The sequence below is a fragment of the Myxocyprinus asiaticus genome, chromosome 1 (assembly GCF_019703515.2).
Source record: "Myxocyprinus asiaticus isolate MX2 ecotype Aquarium Trade chromosome 1, UBuf_Myxa_2, whole genome shotgun sequence".
NCBI lineage: Eukaryota > Metazoa > Chordata > Actinopteri > Cypriniformes > Catostomidae > Myxocyprinus > Myxocyprinus asiaticus.
In genome coordinates this window covers 30869249-30895070 of record NC_059344.1, presented here as the reverse complement: position 1 = coordinate 30895070, position 25822 = coordinate 30869249, and the positions used below count along the sequence as shown (strand labels likewise).

At 40.1% G+C, this 25822-nt stretch overlaps 1 protein-coding gene and 1 long non-coding RNA gene across 2 annotated transcripts in view; one reads left to right on the top strand and one right to left on the bottom strand.

Annotated features, from left to right (window-relative positions):
- Positions 1-8902, bottom strand: part of LOC127443979 (uncharacterized) — a 15342-nt gene extending 6440 nt beyond the window's left edge. Inside the window, exon 1 of the long non-coding RNA XR_007897738.1 lies at positions 8776-8902. This is a non-coding gene — a long non-coding RNA (uncharacterized LOC127443979). The remainder of the gene's footprint in view (positions 1-8775) is intronic.
- The window catches only part of LOC127443924 (CD81 antigen-like), a 55838-nt gene that overhangs the window by 3842 nt on the left and 26174 nt on the right, over positions 1-25822 (top strand). The window contains exon 2 of the mRNA XM_051702997.1: positions 9667-9781. Within this exon, the coding sequence (XP_051558957.1) occupies positions 9667-9781 (115 nt within the window). The remainder of the gene's footprint in view (positions 1-9666; positions 9782-25822) is intronic.

The following is a 25822-nucleotide window of genomic DNA, read 5'->3' as shown; positions in this document are numbered from 1 at the left end:
GATATTGCGATTATGCTAATAATCAGAGTAATGATAATCACAGTAAGATATGTGGAGTAACTCCTATTTTAATCTCATTATACTGGCATGTAAACGCTTTAATCATATTTCTCTGATCCACTCTGACTAAAGAGCACCTGCGCCAGTGCTGCAGACGGATCTGATGATGTTACGCTCAAGCACAAGTTCAAAAACATCACGAACAAAAGCTGCACTTACTTCTCGGCTTCATGTGAAACGGCAGTTTCTTGCATTGTTTTCCATCAGTGGTGCTCCCGAACTGCAGAATCTACAACCCCACGGCAAAAGAAAACATATTTTCCCATGTTATAAATGTCCGTTTGCAGTCTAAATTGAATTTTGGTGAGATAAAAAGACTGTATACCGCAAAACAATGGCAAATACGTTTTTCAAATGAGTTTGTCCTCACGGGCGGAACACAACATGCAGCACGTGTATAACGATTCACAAACAAGTGACTCTTATGAACCGATTCTTTTTAGTGAAACAAAACAGACATAGCAACTAGTGTAATCCGACAAACAAATGACTCTTATGAACCGATTCTTTTAGTGAAACAAAACAGACACAGCATCCAGTGTAGTCGAAAATGACTCTTATTAACCGGTTCTTTTAATAAATAGTTCAAAAGGACTCAAAAACTGACTGACTAATTTTCCTTATGCCAAGCTGTATTTAAAGATACATATTTGCAACAAGATGTTTTTGTAATATTATTTTATAAAAAAGCATTAAAACATCATATTTCTCAGTGAATAATCAGAGTAATGGCAAGTAACATGAAAACTGGATTGAAGAGGTTTTCCCAAATCATGTAAAAATCTTAATCTAATTATTCCTTATACTCTAATTATTGCAGTAATTAGAGTATTGGTGTAGATGTAAACGTAGCCAGTGTCTTTACAGTTCAGTTACAGTACATACAGTTTCATAGTACTATAATTGTGGTTTGGAATACTAATACTAGTCATATATAATCAAAGTCTATGAATGGAACGCTTCATGAATCACAGCAACAACAATACATCGCGGCTTTCCTCACAAGAGCGAACATTTGGGGACACACACACACCAGGCGCATGTGGCAGTGGACTCAACGTGCTGAAGCAACGCATATACAGCAGGCGAGTGTTTCAAACAGCTAAACAGAGCTCAGCTAAATGGAACACAATGCAGCGTCTACAAACTGAACTTCAATTTAACATGCATATTAAAAATGCAATGGTTATGGTGTCTCCTGTTATTTGAAAATAGATGGTTCAGACAGTCACTAAAAAAACTGGTACGTGCTTACTAAGGTTACTACGGTAACCTGAGGGAAGAACAGACAGACATGCGTTGGGCACATTCTTTCAGAGTTGGACAGCGAATCTTCACATAATGATGAAATATGATGCATTACATTTTGACTCTTTTGTATGTTTTGCAACATATTATTTTATAACAGCCTAAAATAATGAATAGACGATACACTGGAACACCAAGGCACAATGCAGCAGCCATAGACGTTTGTCAGACATGTAATTATATATACAGTTATGAACATATAATTGTCCCTCGAGTACTCGACAAGTACTCAAGTAATTAGTCCGAGTACTCGAGTAGACAAAATTACCAAAATGCTCATCCCTAGTATAAAAGGAGAAGGCACAGAAAACAGATCGTTTTAGACATAGGGCCAGAGACAGGGTGGAAAAAGGTCATTTAAACTATACTATGACTGTTTTTTTGTGCAACCTCAAAGAATAATAATAAAGTTAAAAAAACAACAATGCCTGGCCCCTTTAAAACAGACAGCAAAGGGAGTCCACTCAGCCCATTCTGGGTATGTCCCATCTGCTCTGTTGTGTTTGACTTGAGTCAGTCACTTGTTAGATTTATTGTTACTGTCACACCCTTAATTGCTACAACAGCGGTGTCTGTGTAATCGCCTGCCACAAGTAAATAGATATAATATATACAAAAAAAGGATTACAGGGACATTAACTTCCTTTGGCTTATTGTCCTCTGCAAAATATTAAGGATTTGCACTTACTGTGCATATAACAAATTAAAACTGTAGCCTTTAGTCACCAATCACTTTATGAATTACAACTTACAGTAATGTTGTCATAATGTCTTACCAGTTGTTATAGGGTATGAACTTTGAATGGACAGTTTCCATACTTTTTCTGTTATGTGTAAAAAAATATACAATTATTTGAAGTCTAAAATTTATCATAAATAGATCCTGTATGATAAATAAACTATTTAATTGTTCCTCTTGTTTTGGCTCTACAAAATATAGGCCTATTGAATTCCTGATGTTCAGTTAAAATATATACATTTTGGAACTTGAGAGGGGAGAAATGTCCCTTAAATGGATAGTTCACCCAAATGTGAAAATGCTCTCATAATTTACTCACCCTCATGCCATCCAAGATGTGTTTGACTGTCTTTCTTCAGCAGAACACAAATTAAGATTTTCAGAAGAATATTTATGCTCTGTAGGTCCATAAAATGCAAGTGAATAGGTGCCACATTTTTGAAGCTCCAAAAAGCACATATAACCATCATAAAAATAATTCATATGATTCCAGTGGTCTAATTAACGTCTTCTGAAGCGAAACGCTAGGTGTTGGTAAGAAACAGGTCAATATTATTTTTACTAAAATTGTTCACTTCCGGCCAGCTTGTTGAGTAGGGTGGAGTTCAAACTGCCTCTCGCGTGACGTAAGCACAAAAGTTGACGTATCCAAATGAGGCATGTGTGTATGGTTATCTATGCTCCTCTGTTTTAAACATTACTGTGCTTCCATTTTTTTCTGTATTTTACGTGTCAGTTCTCGCATGAACTTGCCAATGCACTTGACCTCGACCCTCGTTAATTTTATTTGTAAAAAAAGTTTTAAATATAGATCTATTTCTTACACACACCTAGCATTCAGCTTCAGAAGACATTAATTAATCTACTGGAGTCGTATGGATTTCTGTTATGATGGCTATATGTGTTTTCTGGAGCTTAAAAAATTTGGAACCCATTCACTTTTTGAATGGACCTACAGAGCTGAAATATTCTTCTAAAAATCTTCATTTGTGTTCTGAAGAAGAAAGAAAGTCATACACATCTGGGATGGCATGAGGGTGATTAAATGATGAGGGAATATTCATTTTTGGGTGAACTAATCCTTCAATCATGGCTCATCCAAGTTATTGTTCCTCCATACACCCCCAATCAGTTGTAAATTTGTCTTTTAAGAGGAATGTATGTTAACTCAGATATTCCTAAACTTGCTGTAAAATGTAATGTAAAACTGCACTTTACTGAGAATGAGTTGTTTAAAGTGAAAGCTTCTCCATGCACCCTCATTTCAGAACCTCTCCCTTTGGCTGGTCTTCTATTTACTCAGTTGCTAAGCAGTGGGCTGCTTGAGCTCTGGAATGGACCTATCTGGCTTTTTAAGAGAGTGAGAATGTCAGAAAGAGAAGATGTGGAAGGAACGCTTTCTCTCACACTTTTACCCTTTCTGGAAAAGCCCTTGTTGTGCCCCTTTGGAGAAGAAGAATGTTCTTTACACAGAAATTGTTTATAGACCTTATCACAGAACATGAGCGTCACTGGATATTATGTGAAGAGGTCCATAAACAATTTCTGAGTAACAAGTAAAATACTTTGAATACTGCTGTTTGAAAACTTGTCAAATACTTTCTCCTATCCCAGCTTAATATTCAGAGAACTAGTACCAGAATGCCAATTGTAGGTTGACATTTTGGTTCTGTGTCATGTTATCAAAACTTACTCTGTATATTTGAGCATTCCGACAAGCCCGACACTGCAAAATTCAGTATGTCTACTAAAACAATAACTCATCTCTGTAAAATATCAAGTTAACATTGTTAAGATTTTTGCTAAATCAGACTAACAAACCTAGATAATGCGATTAGAGCTCAGCTTCATCCAGCATGTATAAACATTAATAAGACCACAAATGGAATTGACTTGCATGCATGCTCTGAAAACAGGTGACTCACAACTTGAATTGAACCTGACTTATCTGTCATCCATCCTTCAAATATTTGATTACATATTATATCATGTATACTTAGATAGAAAGAATGCACAGCTCAGTTATGGAAAAACGTCATGGTTACTTGTGTAACCTCCATTCCCTGATGGAGGGAACGAGACGTTGTGTCGATGTAGTGACACTAGGGGTCACTCTTGGGAGCCCGAGACACCTCTGGTCTTTGATAAAAGGCCAATGAAAATTGGCAAGTGGTATTTGCATGCCACTCCCCCGGACATACGGGTATAAAAGGAGCTGGTGTGCAACCACTCATTTAGGTTTTATGCTGAGGAGCCGATATAAGGTCCGGTCATTTCAGCGGGTAGTTCAGCGTTGTGGCAGGAGGGACACAACGTTTCGTTCCCTCCATCAGGGAACGGAGGTTACACAGGTAACCATGACGTTCCCTATCTGTCACTCACTCGACGTTGTGTCGATGTAGTGACACTAGGGGTCCCTATACGAAACGCCACAATTGGCTGAACTGTGTTACGTGAACTGGCAGTGTGTGGTGGGCAGACTACTGTGTGCCTCATAGCCAGCACACCAGGTCGACACGTAACCTCCCCCAACATATTTATGAGTGTCGATCGGCCCTTTTTGGGGACAAGTCGACTACCCAAAAGATAGAGACAGGCTTAAACCAGTCATGGCCTCTTTTCCCCTTCTTTTTTTCCACTCCCTAAAAAAGAAGGGGGATTATCCGACTGGGCCGCCAGGTCTAGTCGGGGGGTGTCCCTCCCAAGGGGAAGACATCGCGGAGACCACACCTCACCCAAAGAGAGGGGGGATATTTAAGTGGAAAAATACATCACATGGTCTTTCCAACCATGTGGGGAGTCTTCAAGGTAGATCCTGCCCAATGGGGAAGGAGTTACTACAAACATGGAGACTGGAAGTTTGCCAACAGGGAAACGAATTAGCGGAAGATATATAATCGTATGGGGTTAGCCTTACAGGGAACCGCCACATGCGGAGCACCTACCCCAGAACAGGGTTCTTAGCGCGTGTATTGGGCCGGCAGTGAGTCTCTCCGAAAACTCGACTGCCACAGGGCCCGGAGGAAGTCAACCAGGGAACAAAGTTTGTGAACACTATTGGGAATTAATGGCGCACGTCTTCAGCTCCAAGGGAGGTGGAAAGCGCTATGTGCAAGCGATACACCCGGCCAGCTATCCCGGGCTTATCTGCTTGTGTTGCGTGCCACTACCTGGGACAAAACCGGTTCCACCCGGAGGTTGTAAAACCTTGCACAGGTGTTGAGTGTTGCCCAGCCCGCTGCTCTGCAAATGTCTGTTAGAGAGGCACCCCTGGCCAGGGCCCAGGGAGCCGCTACACCCCTGGTAGAATGGGCTTGTAGCCCTACAGGGGGCGGCATGTCCTAGGCGACATATGCCATAGTTATGGCATCAAGGAGCCAGTGGGCAATCCTCTGCTTGGAGACAGCGCTTCCTTTCCGCTGTGCACCAAAGCAGACAAAGAGCTGCTCAGAGATTCTAAAGCTCTGCGTGCAATCCAAATAGATGCGTAAAGCGTGCACCGGACACAGCGACGAGAGGGCTGGGTCTGCCTCCTCCTGGGGCAGCGCTTGCAGGTTCACCACCTGGTCCCTAAAGGGGTGGTGGGAACCTTGGGCCATAGCCCGGTCAGGGTCTCAGGATCAAGTGAGAGTAACCTGGACCGAACTCCAGGCACATTTCGCTGACAGAGAACGCTTGCAGGTCACCTACCCTCTTGATGGAAGTGAGCGCAGTCAGGAGGGCAGTCTTCAAGGAGAGTGCCTTAAGCTCGGCTGACTGCAAAGGCTCAAAGGGGGCTCTCTGTAGACCCTGAAGAACTACAGAGAGGTCCGATGGAGGGATTCAGCCTCCTGGCACCTCTTAGGAACCTGATGATCAGGTCGTGCTTCCCTAAGGACTTACCGTCGACTGCGTCGTGGTGTGCTGCTATGGTGGCAACGCACACCTTCAAAGTGGAAGGGGACAGCCTCCCTTCCAACCTCTCCTGCAGGAAGGAAAGCACTGATCTGACTGCGCATCTCTGGGGGTCTTCCCGACGGGAAGAACACCACTTAGCGAACAGACGCCACTTAAAAGGCATACACCTGCCTGCCAAATAGAGTGGTGGACGGTGGTCATGATGACGGCCGTGCACACCGGATACGTGACCCAGGGAACAAGGAAACCGCTCTTGCTGAGCTCTTGAGTACTGCAGCCACTTGGGCATGCAGCGCAATTAAATGCAAAAGGTAACAAAAAGATGGAAATCTGCTTACCAGCTCCAGAGCAGCAGGTTTCGTTGTCCCTGGGTCGCCCGTCTCAAGGGCGCTTTGAAGCCTTTCACGGGTTCTGGGTGGCCGCGAGACGGGTGGCGTCTGCTTCCTGCGGTGGGCTCCACGCCAGGGCCGGGCCGAAGGGGGACGCCCTTGGTGATGAGTAGACGGGGTGCGGGATCTTGAGCCGCGCCGGGGCAGGATATACCGGCTAGCATCCATCTACTGCTCTACCATTGAAAACTGCTGTGCAAAGTCCTCGACAGTGTCGCCGAATAGGTCCGCCTGGGAAATGGGGGCAGCAAGGAATCGTGTCTTGTCTGCCTCACCCATCTCGACCAGGTTGAGCCAAAAGTGCCGCTCCTGGACCACTAGTGTGGCCATCGTCCGCCCGAGAGACCGCACCGTGACCTCCGTCGCTCGGAGAGCGAGGTCGGTCGCCGAGCGCAGTTCCTGCATCAATCCTGGGGCGGAACTACCCTCGTGCAGTTCCTTTAGCCCCTTGGTGGACTTGCAGGAGAGCCATGGCGTGCAGGGCAGAGGCGGCTTGTCCAGCGGCACCGTAGGCCTTGGCCGTCAGAGACGACATAAACCTACAGGCCTTGGACGGGGGCTTTGGGCACCCGTGCCAGGTGGCGGCGCTCTGCGGGCATAGGTGCACCGCAAGCGCCTTTATCCACCTGGGGATTGCTGAATAGCCCTTGGCCGCCCCACCATCGAGGGTAGTGAGGGGAGCCTCTGGGGTGGCTTTACAAAGGCGAGCCGCGACCGCAACGTTGCCATGGACATATCATCGCAATGAGAACATGACCATCCATGAACACTGTCTCCGCATGAGCAGTGCCCAGACACGAAAGACAGTGATCGTGACCATCAGAAGGCGGGAGAATAACGAGCGCAACCAGAAATAACACACAATCGGAAAAGCATCTTTAAAAAGACACGTCTTTAAAAAGACGTTCCGTGTGTGCCGCTCTTTTAGTGAAATATACTCTTTTAGAGAAATATACTCATTTATTTCTGCTGAAGCGCCCAGGGGCATTCTCTGCAATGCACCAGTGCAGAGGGGGGAGAAGCCGCTGAAATGCGGCGTCAGATCCAGCAGAGGTGAATGAACGGTAGTATTCAGCTCAGTGAGCATGACCGTTTGGCTCCGAAGAGAAAATCTGAATGAGTGGTTGCATACCAGCTCCTTTTATACCCGTATGTCCAGGGGAGTGGCATGCAAATACCACTCGCCAATTTTCATTGGCCTTTTATCAAAGACCAGAGGTGTCTCGGGCTCCCAAGAGTGACCCCTAGTGTCACTACATCGACACAACGTCGAGTGAGTGACAGATAGGGAACCTGCTGTAGCTCAATTACGTATAGCTGTGCATGTCAAAATACAGAGTGGCTCAACTAGATAATCTGTTTTATCGAACAATTTGCAGACAGGGAGAGTGTTCTGGTAACATGTTTAAAACTATTCTTTTTGCAGTAGCGTTTGGGGACAGTCATGGCACCAGGGACTAAAAACAGTTCAAGGAACGAAAACAAATGACATTTTTTAGCAGAACATAACCGAAAACCGGAACAAAGTGATTTTCAATTGTTCTGGAGTTAAATTTTTTATTTTTTTTTAATGCTGGTAACCGGTTAATTTTGTTCTTATAATTTTTTCATGAGGCCAGAGGGTTTATCACAGAAAATATTTGGAACTACACCACTTCATGTTGCCCGAAAAAATAAAACGTGCTTTGATCCTGAAGGAATTTTGTTTTAACCAGTTACCATTTGGAAAGGAGGCTGCGGAACTTCTGAACCGGAACAAAAAATACAGTTTTTGCTTAGAACGAACCGAAATGAAAAACATTTCATTTTTAGTCCCTGCGTGGCACAGAAATTACACACTTTACCTTTAAGTAGTTTTCGCAAAGAATTAAAATATTCAAGAATTACAGATATTTGGAAAAAATATACTGTATAGATTTTATTTCAGTGGCTATGTATGTTCAGAAACCTCCATCTTGACTTTGCCAGTAAGAGAAGTGGCTGTGATTTCTTTTTTTACACTAACAGTTGTGAAAGACCAGTAACAGTGTAAAAACTAGAAAGAAAAGAAAGTCCCTAATGTTCCCCTTGTGATCCTTTATGGGGGGTATGGTGTGTAAGAATGGCACTAACGAATCTCTTTTGGTTTGACCAGGAGTGAATAGCTTTAGCGGTGTAGATGTAGAACTGGTGTGTGTGTGAATTGGTCGATTCTAGAATGGAAAGATTTTAGAAAATGAGAGAAAAGAGAAAGGAAGCAAGGAAGTTGGAGTCCGTTGTTTTCTCAGTCAGAGCTGAGAGCTCTGCCTATCCCAGCATTTTCGCTTATGATCTCTGCCTCACATTCCCATTACTCTTCCCTGTGATGTTTAGCTGGATCTTCTTACGTCTAACAGCACCCACCAGGTTCTTGGCGGTCTTCTGTCCTCTTGTTCTGCACTCTGCATTCCTCCACAGAGCCTACGCATTCCTGACGAGTTCCAGCTGCTCTCGCAGGGCCCAGCTCTTGTCTGAATCGACAGTGATTTAGCTGTAAATAAAGCCATATAAACAAAGCCAAATAAACCCCTTCTGCTTGTCACGCACCCCTTCCCCTCCACCACCACCAAAACCTTCCCACTCCTCATCCCCTCACCCATACAATACTGCACATTGTAGCGCTACTTTAATGGTCATCTCAACTGCCTACGCCCTCTTTGCTTTTCCTTTTTTTCTATCCCTCCCTCCCCCCATCCACAAGAGTCTATGAACACCCTCTCTTGTGAATATGTCGTGTGTTTACTGGCCTCACTCAACTTGAATGCTCATCAGTGTGATCCATATAAAAAGAAAAGAGGTTTGAACTATGCTGTATGCCTCTGTGGAGTACAGTGATGTTTTGATATTCTTAACCCTCAGCACTGTGGGCCTCTAGATGGGGTCTGTTACAAGATCCCTTCCTCCCCCCGACTCACAGAATGTGTATTTTTCTTTCTTTAATGGAAAGTAAGCAGATGACACGGCTTTGAGGCAGATAGCGACCCAGTGATGCTGACAAAATGCACCCACACATCGCTTTAAAAATCGAGAGGAAAAAGGAAGTTGTATCTACAGTAAATAATGTAAATGTAAAAAGATTAGACAAATAAGATGTATAAAGATCACAAAAGTCTATAAGTTGTAGTTCCTTTTTTGTGCGCACAGATATAGGTCTCACCCTTAAACTATTCACATTGTGGAGAAACCAAATGTGTTGGAGCCTCATGAGTTATTTTCCACTCTCTATTCTGTTTTTTTTTTTATTATTTTTTTTAGCTGGCTGGTTGTGTAATCTTGGGGGTTTCACTGTGGCTTCGCCATGACACTAAGACAAGCAGTCTTCTGGACCAGAAGTTTGAGGACACAGTAGCACCTAGCACCTTCTACATAAGTAAGAGAATACCCATTTCCTCTTCTCCTTTCATCTATTTTTTCCAGTTCTCATTCCTTCTGTTCTCAGCCTAAGTTCCTATTGTGGTCTCACACAGTGGAATGACTGCAACAAATGGTTTGTAAAGCAAAAATCTAGCACTGATTATTTGAATATATACACAGATCTTTACACAGTATGATCTTAGTGTTCTGAGTTTCTCTTGAGTGGAACAAGTGTTTTCTAATCAGTTCAGAATTTTTCCTTGAGTAAACAGGCACACTGCCACTAACAATAAACACAGCAATATTATACACAGATTCTGCTTGTAAAGCCCAGTCATGCCCAGTAAAATAATATATTCCATCTTTTATGCTCATTTAGAACATAGACACATACAAAACAAAACTGTTTTGATATATTACTATATTGTTCCTGTTTGTTTGTTTAAGTTATTAACAATCCAGTTTTTATTACAGTTATAACCCATTTTCTATTATTAAAGAACTGATGTGAAAACTTGTGTATTTAATTGGAGTTTAGCAAAAATTTATAAGCATAATGAGCCATTTGAAATAAAATAGAGAACTTGTGGTCATTAATATTTAACTCACTTAATTAGCTGTTGAGCAGTGGAGCAGTGAATCCAGCAGTGACACACCAAAATAATTTTTGCAGTCTCACTTGCAGATCTCACAGGTGTGATCAGTTTAACGCATAGTGTGAAAAAAACAACAAACAAACTCTAGTAGGCCTACATATAAGTTGTATACACCTCTTTAGACAGGATAATCTCAATACTCTCAGTGCTCTCTTATACTGTATACAATGTGACTAACAGCAAAGAAGAAATTTTTTTGGGATAACAAAAACAAAAATTTTGTTTCCACAACCGTATTACACACTTAAACTTTACTTTCCAGTGACAGACAACAAGTAAACCTTTTTATAAATCATCAGCTTTGTACAAAAACAGACCTGTTGGCTCCCATGGATTTTGTGAGGTCAGAGGTTGGTATTGAGAACTTTGAATGACCCACAGGTGGACTGTTTTTTTGTGGCGACTATTCAAAGATGTTTTTTCAGGAATGCATTAGCTCTGCTCCTTACAAACATCATCATTCAGTGTAATGGGGAGGGGGAGGATGACAAACTTTTGAATGTTCTTTTGTGCAACATATAATAGTGTATAATAGGGAGTTTTATTTTGTTTGTTTAAGCCTAAAGCCTGTAGTATACTGTCGTTTTAAATGATTAAACATTCAAATTATGTACATAACATCTGCTTAAAGGGTTAGTTAACCAGAAATGAAAATTCTCTCATCATTCACACACCCTCATGCCATCTCAGGTGTGTATGACTTTCTTTCTTCAGCAGAACACATTTGAAGAAAAATAGAAAAATATCTCAGCTCAGTAGGTCCTTAAAATGCAAGTGGATGGTTATCAGACTTTTGAATCTCCAAAAAGGACAGACAGTCAGCATTCATATGGCTTCAGCGGTTAAATTAATGTCTTCTAAAGCAACACGATCGATTCTGGTGCAATAAAAGGGACCTGGGTAGCTCAGTGAGTAAAGACGCTGACTACCACCCCTGGAGTCGTGAGTTCGAATCCAGTGCGTGCTGAGTGACTCCAGCCAGGTTTCCTAAGCAACCAAATTGGCCCAGTTGCTAGGGAGGGTAGAGTCACATGGGGTAACCTCCTTGTGGTCGCCATAATGTGGTTCGCTCTCAGAGGGGCGCGTGGTGAGTTGTGCGTGGATGCCGCGGAGAATAGCGTGAAGCCTCCACACACGCTATGTCCCTGCGGTAACGTGCTCAACAAGCCACGTGATAAGATGCGCCATAAGATGGTCTCAATTGCGGAGGCAACTGAGATTTGTCCTCTGCCACCTGGATTGAGGTGAGTCACTACACCACCATGAGGACTTAGAGTGCATTGGTAATTGGGCATTCCAAATTAGGGAGAAAAGAGGAGTAAAAATAAATAAATATTGGTTGACTGATATATTGGTGATAAATATTCCTGTTTGGCCGATTGTTTCTTGAGGGCTCTGAGAATTGCCTGCTTGCATGTGAAGCATCTGAGACATGTAAACGACCAGTCATGGTTTGTTTTTTTGTTACGTGCCATTGTGTTTCTACATATCAGAGCCGTGGCAGACGCGTTTGAGCTCATAATGTTAAAGTGCTCATCTGTTTTATTCTCCCTCACTCTCCTTAACAGTTCCCTTTAACTTTTAACTGTCTTGTCTAATGACAAAAAGGAAAATATAAATAAAACTAATATCATATACCATCTGCAAATATGCACATATCTTGTTTAAACAGATGTAATAAACCAATCTCACACAACTTCAGCAGATCCAGCATCCTGTGAGCGCTCATTTATTTACCTCTAAAGCACGTATTCTATCAGTCTCTCCTCAGCAGTTCCCTGTCACTTTTAACTTACTTTTCTGATGATAAAAGGCAAATATCAATAAAACTTCTATTATATACCATCTGCAAATATGCAGATATCTCATTTAAACAGATGTAATTCATGAATCTCATGAAAATCTAGCATTTTCTTCCCGTCGAGCGCTCATCTAATATCTTCCTCTGAAGTGCGTATTCTTTCAGCCAGAATCAAAACTTCAGGATCAGGATCAAGAGTTCCTCTGATTCACAAATCATGACAGTCAGTCTGTGACAATCCAAACAGGCGTTCCAGGCCATTTAAACTGTCAGGAGATTGTTGCTCGCCGGATCCGCACGAGCGTGAGAGTGCAACTTCAAAGTAAAAGCGCTTTACGTGTGCTGTAGGTAAATGTCTTATTCACTATGCACTGTATGTACAATTTGTTTGATTCTGTATATTTTGAGAAAATGTGATTGCTAACGTGGACATGCCATGGTTGCTGGACTACTGTGTGTACTGTTATTTCCTTCTTCCTAATATATTAACATTTCTTCATGGGCAAAAAAATTACTAAAATTTGATGACCAAACAGAAATCAGAAGAAACTGCTGTCTACCATTTAAAATGCAATAAAAAATGTTTATATTCTTTTTTACAAAGTTAAAGTTTTGTGTGAAACTGAGCAAATGTAGTGCTAAATAAGAGTTTTAATTTTTTAGCAATTTTATGTTTATGTTATTTACTATATTAAATTGTGATATATCAACATTGTATCGGCCTATTGGCCACCCTGCACTCTGGATATCGGCATCGGCCATTAAAAAACCCATATTGGTTGATCACTAGTATTTAAGAAATTTTTAACTATAAGCAGCACTATGCACGTGAGACATTATCACGTTGGTTTTGGTTTATATCTGTATTTTTATCTGTTTGTTTTTCACAATGATGCATTTGTGTGCTTATCCTGGATGTCTCAACCAAGAGATTATGTCTGTAACATGCCAACGCGAATTCTTCACATGAGAGACTGCATGAACACAGCGCTTTCGTGAATGTGTATACTGCTGCTGACCGGAAGTGATGGTTTATAGTAAAAAGGTCTTAAATATTTATCTTTTTTTGCACCAAAAGTGATCGTGCCGCTTTAGAAGACATTCATTTAACCGCTGGAGTTGTATGGATGACGTTCTTGCTGACTACATCTGTTCTTTTTGGAGCTTCAAAAGTCTGATCACCATCCACTTGCATTTTAATGACCTACTGAGCTAGATATTTTTCTATTTTTCTTCAAATATCTTCCGCTGAAGAAAGAAAGTCATACACATGGACTTTCATAACAAAGTTCGGGAGGAGCATGTTCATTTAATCCTACCAATCACATCACCAGAGTAAGCGTAAACAGCTGCTTACATCCATGCTGTGACGATTCCTCCAGCATTTGGCTCCGCCCACTTACCCACGACGGATCCATGCAACAGTTTTGGATGACACACTACTCTGCACAAAGCATTTGCCCTCATCAGATAAGCTCTTCCGTCACAATCGTGCCGCAGCAGCCACTATTCATATTTCGTGGCAATGCTGGCTGCCAATTTAACCATTGTTTTTGCACTGTCTTTCTTTTATTCTCATGTTTCCTCACCGAAGCAGACCTGGCATCAAGGCTGCCTCCGCACAGGCCACTGCTTCGCTGTATACCTGTCGTACAGCCCACTATGGCTGTACACAGGTCCTCTCATCCTATTTTTCCACCCGGAGCGGTCCCTATAACATGAGGCTGCCTCCGCGAATGGGTGCAGCTCCAGCTTCATGCCACTTGAGCTCTATTACAGCTTTAATTTAACGCGAGGGAATCAAAAGATTAACAGCTTAATTCAAACATTATTCCAGCGCACTCCAGCATTTCAATCCGGTTCTCCCGCACATTTGATTACCTTGCCGTGCAGCTAGTTTAGTTCGTGTTCCATTCAGTGATCGTTCCATGCCCTATTCACTTTGAAGACTTTACCATCAACCATGAGATATTTGGAGGTCTAAGAAGTGGGGGGCTCAAAAAATTTGGAACTCACTTTTAAGCTTTTATTATTAGAAATTCAGTTTGAAGTTATCTTCCAACATGATTATCATGATTGTTCTCCCTTCAAAGTGCCCTTTGGAGTGTGATTTATTCCATTTGGGACACAGAGGCAATCATGCAACAAGCAAACTTCCTTTCAAACGACCACTACTCTAATTACAAGCATCTTTCCAGTGCAGACATTTTAGCCCGAGCTCGCTGCCGCAGCATCATCTGCTCTGACGATGCTACAGCTCACTACGGCTATATACAGCTTCTGTCCGAACAGACCCAAGCCGAATTCGGCTCTGCAAGTGGCGGTTCGCGCCTCGCTTCACAACTCGTTCATGAATCATTCCACAAATGTGTCTCAGCTCCTCAAAGCATTCGAGCTCACCTCGCTGCACAGCTCTGATAACTATAAAGCAAGCGCTTCTACAAACTTCTATTCATCTCTAGACTATAACGTGACTTTCTCTCCTCGCACCTTGGACAAACATTTCACACAAGTGAAATCAATTCATAATTTTAGTTTTACAGACAAGTCTTCTCTACTTTTGTAGAATCATTGGATTTCAAAATCTTAACAAGCTTGACCATAGAACCTAATTGCTGCATGACTTAAAAGTGTTTCAACAATCTGTCATAATCTTGCACTCCACTCAAGCTTAAAGTAACGGGTTGAAATCGGATGATTCGGCTTTGCATTTTGCATCATCCTCACAATATTTCAGTTTTTCTGTAGAATTTATTACGTAATCAATATAAATAAGTCATATTTATTTACCACACTACTGCAAAACAGCACCCATATAATATCTATTAAATCCAATTCTCAGGCACAAACTCCAAATGATATTGTACGTCCTCGTCAAAACGAGACGAGTTACCCCATGCCAGTAATACAGAGTTAATTGAATTACTCGCATTACATTGGAGAACAATCTACAAAGCTCCAAACCATATGCTTAAGTTAAATAAATATCAGACTCCCATTCGAATGCAGGCTGGTATTACCCATTTGAATCGCCATGCGAACCTTATGTTAGTAGGGTGCAGGATACGCAGCAGAGTAAATCATTTACGCAAATCAGATCAACAAAAGAGGACATTCAATTTACATTTTCAACCTTCTGAATTCCATCCAGCTCTCCCAAGTTAAATCCCTACATGACCTGCTATTCATAGATGACAAAAAATAAATAAATATTCTCCAAACAGCCTCGTCCGTACACATGGAGGGCCCTCCCGTTCGGATGCTGCGAGGGCCCCTCCCACTTACATGCATTCAAGGACTCTCCCATTTGAATCACAGTGAGGGTCTCCCTTGCAAATACTGTGTGAGTTAACTCACGTTTATTTGTATTGTGGGCTCTCCCTTTCGAATGCAGAGAGGGCCCCCTTTCGATCGCAGGATGGGCTAGCCCACATGAGCGGAAGCCGAGCCCCACACCCATGGGATTAGCCCATTCGCTGTGCGGGCCCCTCCCTTCGAATGACTTGCATCTGGAGGTGACATAAGGTCGAGTCCGGGATGGGGTGGGCCCTCCTAAGGCAGCAGGGGCCCGCTCTCACCACGGGCAGACCTGCCCAGGCTGCCCAGGAAGGTTTACTCCTCCCTCCAGAGGGGCTGTGGGGGTGGCCTTCCAGCCATGGGTGTTGCGTGGTCCTCCAGCTCAACAGCAGCTCCTGTGAGAGCTTATTTTCATGCAGCAGCAACCACAACTGTTTCGTCAGTGTTTCTGCCTATTTTCACTCAACTCATTCTCTACCTATCCTCTAGCTCTCGGTTTCCTATCCCCCAAACAGACCCTAGCGTGAGGCTGAGCCACTTGTGGTAACTCGGACTGCTTCATCAACGATGGTCAACACAAAGCTGGATTTGCTTCAAAGCTAAAAACGCTTGTTGTAAAAATATTGTGCTTTGTGTAACATAGCAACTAGTCCCTAACTACCTTATTCCATAACAATGAAGCTGTAGCTCTGTTTCGGTAACAAAATAAACTGATTGCCGTCCTCCACAGTCCTGCTTGAGTGGTCATGCAATGAAGATTTTCCATGTAATAGAACTGGTCATTATTTCAAAAGCAATTATGAAACGATAGTGGTATTTTCGATAACAATAGCTGTTTTTCTTATTTCATAACTCGAACTTTGTTATGCACAATATAGTAAGATGACTGACTTAATGTGTTCTCCGTGTTATTTATAATTTTTTATTTGTTTAAGTTCTGCATTGTTGTCACTGGGGTATCCATGGCACCAGCAGGAAAGGCACTGCCCACTTCCAGCTCCTTTGCATTTAAAGCTACAGACACTAAAACAGTCCGTTTGGAACAGGGCTACAAAACAGGGGTATAAAGGCATGATAGAATAAATGATCTGTGAGGTATTTTGAGCTGAAACTTGATTGACACATTCTGGGGACACCTGAGACTTATATTACATAGTGTAAAAAGGGGCAAAATATGTCCCCTTTAAGCCATATAGTTAAAATAATTAGATTTTGTTTTCGTGTCATTTTATATCCGACAATAGTGTTTTTGTTTTTCCACCCAAATGCTATATAATTAATATAAAAACACACTTGACTAAAAATATATGCTTATTCTGTGCAATTTCTACTTTTTCGTGTAAACCCATATTCATAATGTCCATCAACAGTGTGCTGTCACTTTAATTCAGCGCAGCAAAAATAGACTTGAAGCCAAAACTCTCACTGCACTGCTGCTGCACGTGACGCTCCTGCTGCACTCTGCCTCTGTTTATGAAAATATGTATTTATTTGTTGTAACTTTAAAGTTTATTTTAAACTACAGTATATTAAAAAATTACAGATCAATCATTTACATGTTTAATCAGTCTATCTTTTAAACTTTCTGCAGCCAATTTCAATGAGATACTGTTTAACAGGGCTGAATATTGTTATGTTATACATGTGTTCAGTTCAAAGTTTCAGTTTCACTAATGACTGAAGAACTATTTATGAGTGAAACAAGTGGTCTATGGCCATTCTACCAAGTTTTGTTCCAGTATATACTAGGGATGTGCGAGATTAGTTGACTAAACAGTTCTGATGCTGCTAGTCGACACTGGAATTACTAGTCGGTTAATATTTCCCCCCATTAAACTGATAATAATTTTTACACATTTACGTTTGGCTTTATATTTGTACAGAGGCTGCACTTAAATTACTGTCATATTATTGTTACATATTTTAAATAGAATTAATAATCCAAATATTATTTAAAAAAGAGGATATCTGGAGCAGATACAGAGTTTAATTTCACCTCAGGCTGCTTCTTCCCTCTCTCACTCGCTGCGTGCGCAGGAAAATGTCCTCTCGCTAGACAATCAAACTCAGCAAAGTAGTTATGAAATCACTTCGGTGGTTCAGGAATCGGCTTTCCAAACATTTGAAAGTCCCTATGGATGTTTTCACATTTGAGTCTTCTTTACATCTATGCATGCTTGTACGTTATTTTTCTGCTGTGCAGACTTTTTCAAGTGCAGGATACCCAGCAAGAAATTTTTTGTTCTAAAGATGTTCTGAGAACATTACCATTCAATGTTCTAGTAATGTTTTCAGCGGCAAGTTTTCTTTTTGTTCCTAGAATGTTCTCCTAAAGGTTAGGATAACATTGTCTAAAAACATTCTATAAACGTTTAGTGATAACATTTTTAGAACATTATGCACTAACATTCTTAAAAAGTTTTCAGCTGGAAATTTTCTTTTTGTTCCCAGAATGTTCTCATAAATGGTAGGATAACATTGTCTAAAAACATTCTATAAATGTTTGGTGATAAAATTTTTAGAACATTATGCCCTAACATTCTTAAAAAGTTTTCTGCAGGAAGTTTTCTTTTTGTTCCCAGAATGTTCTCCTAAAAGCTAGGATAACATTCTTTTAAAACATTTTTAAAATGTTTAGTGAAAACATTGTTAGAAAATTTTTCCCTAACATTCTTAAAAAGCTTTCAGTGGGAAGTTTTCTTTTTGTTCCCAGAATGTTCTCCTAAATGGTTAGATAACGTTCTCTAAAAACATTTTAAAAATGTTTAGTGGTAACCTTCTTAAAATGTCTGGTGATAACATTGTTAGAACATTATGCCCTAACATTCGTAAAAAAAAATCTGTAAGAAGTTATATTTTGTTCCCAAAATGTTCTCTGAAAAGGTAGGATAATGTTCTCTAAAAACAGTTTAAAAATATTTAGTGAAAACATTTTTAGAACTTTATGCCCTAACATTCTTATAAAGTCAGGCTTTTTTAATGTTCCCAGACAGTTATTACTTAAGATAACATGCTTTAGAAACATACAAATGTCTTGTGGTAACACTGTTTTTAACTTTATGAGAACACACAGCTTCACATTCTTTCCTCCACTGCTGAAGCTCTTTAAATATTCAATGCAAAACGAAGGAATTGGCGAAATTACACAATAGAAATTACACACAAAAAAATATGAAAAAATGAGATTAAGAACATTTCAAAGAAAATTTTAAAACATTTGTATTCATTTTGTTGATTTATTCAGAGCTCACAGACTCCGACAACAGTGAGGGGCCGCTCCCCTCAGGTGCTGCTATGTCTTCGTGGTGAAGAATCAATGGACTTTCATTGCCCTCAGTCACAGATGCTCCTCCATTATCCACCTGCATTATGACAAAAATATTAATTAAAATCAGAATAATTTCTGATTCCTCAGGTCTTTTTTTTAAGCTGCAACCAGCAGCTAGTACAAGTCACTGTTGGTCAGTTCTTCTGTCTATCAGCCTCAAATCTGAAGGGTGCAATAACAATTTGTGCCACGTACTACACATAAATAGGGTGCTGTTGCTTTTCATGTATGCTGTACCTCACACAAACCTACAATAGCGATTGTGGTTGTTAAAACAACAGGATAGCATCTGGACTAAGGCAGTGAATAATTCCTCACAAATTCTTCATCAATACTATACAAATAATTTATTTATATTTACTACTAAAAAAAGACTGATAAATGAACCTAACAGTTATGATTAAAATAAGGAAATCAGCAACTGTTTTGATTAATAGTTTCAGTCATTTTTCAAGCAAAAATGTCAAACACTTGCTGGTTTTAGCTGCAGAAATGTAAAGATTTGCTGATTGTTTTGGTTATATAAAAGGTAAATTAAATATATTTGAGTTTTACAAGACTTTTGAAGACTTCCTAAGGCCTTTACTTGAGGAAACTGAATTCAGCACTTTTTAAGACCTGCAGAAGCTCAGTGATGGAAACATGTTAACACCAACATACAGGAAGGGGTGTAAATTGGACGTTTCATCACGATACGATCTTATATCGATTCTCTTGGCCTGCAATCCGATATTTACTTCAAAATCTGATGCGATACGATTTTGATTTGATTCGATTCAGGGCCCTGCGATCGATATTCCGATATTATGTGCCTATTTTACACAATCAGTTTTTTTTACCCCTCAAATGCAACCAAAATATAAATGGAATATTTTATTGAGCTCTCTGAAATGTGCAAATTTAGTATCCACATTGGGACATCCACAACAAAATACGCAAGTACTTCAGATGTGGAAAACAATTATACAGATAATAATAAAAAAAAAAAATAACGTCACACTCAAGTGATCATCAGTCGTTTGATTACAGCTTAATTTTCAGTTTAATCCAATTCAAAGTACTTACATACCCATGACTTGTTTCCAACTATCCGTGCTATCCGTGGTTTTCTTGGCTACAACTTCCACAGTTGTAATGAAAAATTCTGTTACAGTTAACTGAGATAAATGTTAGTATGTTAGTAATAGTAGTGTTGATGTGTAGATGTGTCTGCATTCACAATAAATCACTAATGATCATAAAAATATCAGATAGCTGTCCAACTGCAAAGTGAACTTTTCATCACTGCCCTTACTTCTGAGGCCGAGAGATCACAGAATTCAAAATGCAAGACTTTTCCAAGACCAATGTTTTTCAGACCTTTTCAAATCTTCAATTTCAAATATGATTTCCGAGACTTTAAGACCCGCATAACCCTTGAATGGTGAATGTAAGTAACTTAGCAGGACAATAAGCATGCGCAGACCCAGTACTGAGAAAGAAATTCTAAAAGTCAGAGCGGGAATTTTTTGTTTTGTTTTTGGTAACGTCATTGAATAAATGTAAACTACATATTGTGACCATCTGTATCACGCGAGCAAAATGCAGTATAATTTCCAACAATTAGGCCTACTTTTGCCATCATTTTGTATGCACAAGTGACTAGTAAATTAGCATTAACAAACACATCACCCTAAACTAATCCTTTTTGCCCGGTCTCTCAGCACTTACTGAAAAGTAACACCCCTCAGTCACTGTCTCTTGTCACCACTGTGTAACTGCTAAGATTACCTTTTCCCAGGCTAACTACCCGTCCACATAAGGTAAATGATAATGCTAATAGCAGAAGGACAACATTAATAACATTAGTTATAACATTAAATGAAACAAGGAAGATGGGCCTAGTACTAACTAATGAAAATAATAACTGATAATAAATTTGCGTCATTTCTGAATGTTTACCTATATTAATTTACAATGCGGTGAGTTACATCATTAACTTAACTTCATGTATCATAAGCAGCAGAAAACCCAGTCTGGCGCGGTCCGCTGGGGATAAACTAATGGTTTCAAGTGTGTCCTTTTGATTGACATATTGACGGAACCAATGGCAGCTTGAAATTGTGCTCCACCTACCCTTCCTCCTCAAGGCCATTACAAACTGACCCGAAATCAGATACATATTCCATCTTAATTTCACCTCAAGTTTCTATTTATAGAAAGCTGAGGTGAAATATATATATATATATATATATATATATATATATATATATATATATATATATATATATATATATATATATACACACACAGTATACCATATCAATGGTATAGTCCTAAGAAAAAAGTGGTTATTCTATAAATGTGGGCCAGCTGGTGGACCTAATTCCCAACATACACCACACTGAAAGTGCGTAAAGAGCAGATGGACTATAGCAGCAAATTAATTAAACTGTTCTGTCGAATTACAAGATATACAAGATAATTACAATTCTTATTTCAAATTAGTCCACTAAAATTATTAAATCCTTCAAAATATTAAAATTGTGCCCTCCAATTGCTCAAATGACTCAACTACATTGTGTCTACAAATCAACATGGATCATCTGAATAGAGTTTGGCATATTATTCTCTCCAGCCATCACGCCAAAACTATATTGCCTTTTGGTCTACTTATCAGTATATTTCAGTCAGAATACAACTTAACATGTGACTTAACACGACGACTTAATTACTACAGACCTGTTGCCTTGACATCTGTGGTTATGAAGTCTTTTGAGAGACTGGTGTTGGCCTATCTGAAGAACATCACTGGACACTTTCTGGATCCCCTGCAGTAATCGGGCGAACGGGTCTGTGGATGATGCAGTCAACATGGGACTGCATTACATCCTGCAACATCTGGACAAACCAGGGACTTATGCAAGGATCCTTTTTGTGGACTTCAGCTCAGATTTCAACACCATCATCCCTGCTCTCCTGTGGACTAAACTGACACAGCTCTCCCATCCCTATCTGTCAGCGTATTATCAACTTTCTGACAGACAGCAGTCAGTAAGGCTGGGAAAATTCACTTCCAACACCTGCACTATCAACAGTGGCACCCCCCAAGGATGTGTGCTCTCCCCACTACTCTTCTCCTTGTATACCAATGACTGCACTGCCACGGACCCCTCTGTCAAACTCCTGAAGTTTGCAGATGACACTACAGTCATCAGCCTCATCCAAGATAACGATGAGACTGTATACAGAAGGGAGGTTGAACGGCTGGCTCACTGGTGTAGTCAAAACTAGATGATTGTGGACTTTAGGAGGAACACCTCAACATTGACCCCGCTCACCATTCTGAACAGTACTGTGCCAGCAGTGGAGTCATTCAGGTTCCTGGGCACTACCATCTCACAGGACCTGAAGTGGGAACCCACATAGACTCTATTGCGAAAAAGGCCCAGCAGAGGCTGTACTTCCTCTGACAGCTTAAGAAGTTCAACCTGCCACAGGCGCTGCTGATACAGTTCTACTCAGCAGTCACTGAATCTGTCCTATGCACTTCAGTAACTGTCTGGTTTGGTTCAGGTATGAAATTGGACATCAGAAGACTACAAAAGACAATCAGGACTGCTAAGAGGATTATTGGGGTTCTCCTGGCCACCCTCCAAAAACTTTACACCTCCAGAGTGAGAAAAGGGGCTGCAAAAATCACTCTGGACCCCACTCACCCAGCCCAATATCTCTTTGAACTGTTGCCCTTTGGCCGGCGCTACAGAGCATTGAGCACCAGAACAGCCAGACACAAGAACAGCTTCCTAAAGCAGTCCTCCACTTAAACAATTAACTGCCAACAGGGACTTATTGTGCAATATATCCATTTGTCTATATATATAATTCATATACATATTTATTCACTTATCTATCTCTGCACATTCATTTCACTTCCATTTGCACATAACTGTATATCTGTACAGTATATCATATCTGTCATTCTGTCTATTGTGTATTTGTATATATTTTTTGAATGTTGCAGGCAAAATGTTATATCTTTGTTTATAAAAAACGTTCTGTTATCTCAGGCACAATAACATCCTTTAAATGTTTTCTGAATGTTGCAGTGAGAATGTTCTTCCTTTGTTATTATGAAACATTGTGCCAATGTTTTATAAAAGAACGTTGTATAATCTGTTACTTCAACAACGTCCCCAAAACATCCTCAAAATGTTGAGGGCAAAATGTTATTCCTTTGTTAACACATCACATTACATGAATGTTTTATAAAATAACATTCTACACTCTGTTACCTCAACAACGTCCCCAAAACATCCTCAAAATGTTGAGGGCAAAATGTTCTACCTTTGTTAACATCACATTACAGGAACGTTTTATAAAAAACATTCTGTCATCTCAGCCTCAATAACATCCTCAAAACATTTTACGAATGTTGCAGTGAGAATGTTCCATCTTTGATGTCATGTAACCTTATGGGAACATTATTTGAAATGAGAAAACATCCTTAAAACATTCTTTAAACATTAGATTAAAAAGTTTTCTTTAAAACATTAATAGAACTTGTAGGTAATGTTAGCTAATGTTGTGGGAACATTTCCTGCTATCTGGGTAGACGCCTCAGGTGAGTCGAGTCGCGTCTTTCACCGGACCATGTCGACGGGTTAATTTTGCTCATCCAAAAAATGATGTATCTAGTAGCCTAGAAAATAAATGTTTTAGACTAGGTATGCCATTTTTTTAATCTGTTGATTAAGAAGGCTATTCTCAACGAGGTTCTGACTGCTTAACGGGTTAAACTATCTTTGATTCTGTGTGCACGTCATGTTTAGAATACATTAGGTTTATTACAGGCTACATCACAGGCCTACGTTTCTATCCTATAGCTACTTTTTTTTTTTTTATACATCGTAACTGTTATTGGTTAACGTTCTTTAATGAACAGTTGTCATATTAGATCAATGGCTAATGCACGACTGCACGTCGTGAAATAGGCGCAACTTTTCAGAGCATTTTTTTCTCTTTCATAGATTTGGCTTAGTTTACCTGTTAATTATTTTCAACAATGTCCTGACTATTTTAATATGTTAAGTAACTTTTACTTGGTGATTTACATTTAGAACAGGCTTTTAGGGTTGTTCCATTGATCCTGCACTATTCAGTTGTTTTCAATAAATATGTCTGTTAAATATTCGCAAACGTTGATTCAGTGAATGCGTGTCATGTTCTATATTTAATATACAACAATCATAATTCAAGGCGAGCAAGTCACAGATAAATGCCCCCTTTCAGTGGAATTTAGCACCAGATTTGGAATAGATTAAGTATTTTAAATAGGTCACATAAACACATTTTTTTTTTACTGTTTTCTGAAGGTTTGTTTCTCTTTAGACTAGTCGACTAGTCGGTTACAAAACTTCCATTTAAACGACAGTCAAATTAGTCGTAGCGCACATCCCTAGTATATACCACATTGTTTATGTCAAAGTGCAGGTGTCTGTTTTCTCACGCTGTTGAAAAATACTGTACCAACCCACCATATTCTCATTTCACGTCAAACCCTGTTCTCTTTCCATTTCCTCTCTTCTCTCTTAATTTCAGTGGTCTTTAAGGTGTTTTGGAGTTTTTCAGTGTGAGTACATTTCTTGTAATATGAACACGTGGCTCACACTCATCCAGAAGTGAAACTGAGAATTTTTCACATGTTTGTTTTCTAAGCATGGGGACACATAATTATGTTCAAAAAAAATTTAAAAGTGGATTTTGCATAATAAGTCCCCTTTAAGGTATAGTTTACCCAAAAATGGAAATTCTCTCATCATTTACTCACACTCATGCTATCCCAACTAATAACAGGAAAATCGCTTAGTAAGAGCCACAATTACTGAGGGTTTGTATGTTATACTTTTCTCTTTCCCCTGATGAATCTTTGTGGCTTTTCTCCACAACTTCCCTCCCAACATACAGTACACATATACACGCAAACATGCTGTTACATATGTACCTTCTTTTTTGTTAATTTTTAAATACGAAGTCCTTCTGTAATGCAGAATATTATCATGGTTATTCTCAATAGGGAGATATTTTTGCAAGTCCTGTTTGCTAAAGGGAGGAGTTAGATACTGTAAGTGTGGTACTGCTATGGGTTCGGAAAATGTGAAATTCCCAGTGAGTCATGTTAAGTATTTCCTGAACATTTAGGACTGGTTACATATGTGACTATGTGTGCTGTGTGAGTGTTTGTGAGCGTGTGTGTCTGACATGTGTAAGTTCATATAGCTTTAACAGTGTTGCTATCACACTGTTTGTTACTATTAAGATTGAAATCTATCTAAAATAGCCCTTTTAAATCTGTGTGAGTGTGAAATCTGGTATAATGTGGCAAAATGTTTGCATTCCTTACCATTAAAACTCTATGGCAACATTCACACAGCAGCAGAATATGCTTGTAAGTCCTGCATTTGAGTGGTTAATCCGGTTACGTTCACACACAGGTTGGTTAAATACAAGAGTGACAACTGCATTCTATAACCAAACTGATGCTCACAAATTTTTAGGACTCAGCCACATTTCCGGCAAACCTGCGCTGTGTGAACAAAACCGTACTGTCACGTCATATAATATGAAAGCCACAGTGCACTGTACATGCACGTGTCTCGTTTTTTTCATGTGGAGTTTAATTAACTTACTGAGATGGAGACAAATGTTTCATCCGAAGATCCAGATGCTGTTTTCCACCTGAGCTTATCACTTTGATGGTCTGGCCGTGAGCCGCGCAACTCAAATTCTCCACTCTACACTTGCTTAAAATTAAATAATTAAAGCCGCTGTCGGTTAATTATGATTTGACACATGAACTCACTCATTGATTAGACTTGTTTATTTAATAACGTGTCGTCAATTGTGATAAAACTTGCTGGTGGTATGGACGGCACCATCTTTGATGTTTACTGTAGTCCATGTTACCAGGGACGGAGTGGGATTCATATTTAGCCC